This window comes from Syzygium oleosum, unplaced genomic scaffold (assembly GCF_021117445.2).
Source record: "Syzygium oleosum isolate NSW1041296 unplaced genomic scaffold, Sole_v2.1 Sole_v2.06, whole genome shotgun sequence".
NCBI lineage: Eukaryota > Viridiplantae > Streptophyta > Magnoliopsida > Myrtales > Myrtaceae > Syzygium > Syzygium oleosum.
Window position 1 is genome coordinate 10,745,338 of NW_026607490.1, and position 1,808 is coordinate 10,747,145.

Here is a 1,808-nt window from a genome sequence, read left to right on the forward strand (position 1 = left end):
GCATGTAGAGATGGATGGATCATCTGAGTTTGTGAAATATAGGTTTACAACATGTTCACAGCAGCAAATTTTAAAAACAGGAGTCGAACCATGCAGGTTACCTCTCCGATGCAATTCAAACAGATTCTGATTAGCAATTTTGTCATGGAAGTGCATATCATGCAGATGGTGTGAAAACCCTGCATGTTTTGTATAAGAAAGTAAACATAATATATGTAGGAAGTAAATCGGCAGCTCGGTTAGTGTTTCATGGTAAAGGATGGAGATGCATGTGGAAACACTTGTTCCTACATTATTTTCGATTGACAGATTGACACGATCATACGAAGCACTTAGAGAAGAATTGGCCCTCGCTCCATCCAGCTGATCTTGAATCCGCATAGGATATAAAACAGTAAAGAAGATGGAAGCCCAAGATTTAAATATAATTGAAGAAGTCCACTTCCATATCAGATACCGTGCCTTTTCTCATCAGGGAAAGAGGATAGGTCAAAGAAAGGGGCCTTTTGTTGCGGCAGTTGTGGAACTTTTCATTTCTGGGAATAAGAAATTAACTACCACATAGGAGACTTGGTATTGGTATAGCTATAGATCTGGGAAGTATTACTTATCACAGAAAATCAAATACCAGGTCAACACCACCATCATCTATAAAAAGGGGTCATGTCTACATGCAAAACGTACACTCTCATCTCAAGGAAACAAAAGAAGAAACAGACATCAAAGCCCTGACCAGCGATTCCCCTGTCCACCACAATGAAGCTTCTTCTAATTAGCCATCTCATCTTGGCTCTAGCAACTGCCACCAGTTTTGCCTATGACCCGAGTCCTCTTCAGGACTTCTGTGTGGCCATCAATGACCCAGAAGGTTGGAGCTCTACTGAAGCATTATTCGTATCTTTCTGTTTTGTTTAATGATGCTGCAAGTATTTCTGTGAAAGGGGCATCTGCTTAGATAAGCGTAATAACATGAGTTCCGTTTTGTATGCAGTATTTGTGAACGGAAAGTTTTGCAAGGACCCAAAACAAGTTACAGCAGATGATTTTCTCTTCAAGGGGTTCAGATATCCCGGGAGTACTGCGAACCCGCTCGGATCGAAAGTCACGCCCGCTTTCGTCGACCAATTTGCAGGACTCAACACTCTTGGCATTTCCATGGCTCGTATTGACTTCGCTCCGGGTGGCCTGAACCCTCCCCACACTCACCCTCGCGGGTCCGAGATTCTGGTTGTTGCTGAGGGCACACTGCTTGTCGGCTTCGTCACGTCCAACCAATTAAACAATACCATCTTCACCAAAGTGTTGTACAAAGGGGATGTTTTCGTGTTCCCAATCGGTCTCATCCACTTCCAGCTGAACATCGGAAAGACCCCTGCACTGGCCTTTGCTGCTCTGAGCAGCCAGAACCCAGGAATCATTACCATTGCTAATGCGGTATTCGGATCCAAGCCACCCATTTCGGCTGATGTTCTCACCAAGGCCTTCCAAGTGGACAAGAAGGTTGTTGACTACCTCCAGGCTCAGTTTTGGTACGACAACAACTAAATGGATACACCTTCAAGACACGGATTACTTGAGAACTCCATACATTGTAGCTTCTATTAAAGTTTCTTCTCAATAAAGAACTGTGTAAAAAAATATCATTCTTTTGAAGAATCTCTCTCTCTCTCTCTAAAATATCGGCCTTAAAAGATTTCTAGCCCTGGTTGACTATAATCACATGCACCTAGGACTAGCTGCTCAAGCTGGGAACATCCTAGTGCAATGACATGTATTAACATGCGCAGGAAGATAAGACTAAAATCTTA

The 1,808-nt window shown here is 43.0% G+C and overlaps 1 protein-coding gene across 1 annotated transcript; it reads left to right on the forward strand.

Moving 5' to 3' along the window:
- Window positions 1-736: 736 nt before the first annotated feature.
- LOC115694165 (germin-like protein subfamily 1 member 7) lies at window positions 737-1,545 on the forward strand. Its single transcript, XM_030621284.2, has 2 exons — window positions 737-868; window positions 992-1,545. Exons 1-2 carry the CDS (start codon window positions 757-759, stop codon window positions 1,543-1,545), a joined length of 666 nt encoding a protein of 221 aa, XP_030477144.1. The 5' UTR covers window positions 737-756.
- The last annotated feature ends 263 nt before the right edge of the window (window positions 1,546-1,808 follow it).

What these genes read in the sequence shown, in the direction of transcription:
- LOC115694165 (XM_030621284.2), top strand. Translation starts at nt 757, where the DNA reads ATGAAGCTTCTTCTAATTAGCCATCTCATCTTGGCTCTAGCAACTGCC. An exon ending in GGCCATCAATGACCCAGAAG is followed by an intron (nt 869 to 991) that starts GTTGGAGCTCTA and finishes TTTTGTATGCAG; the next exon opens with TATTTGTGAACGGAAAGTTT.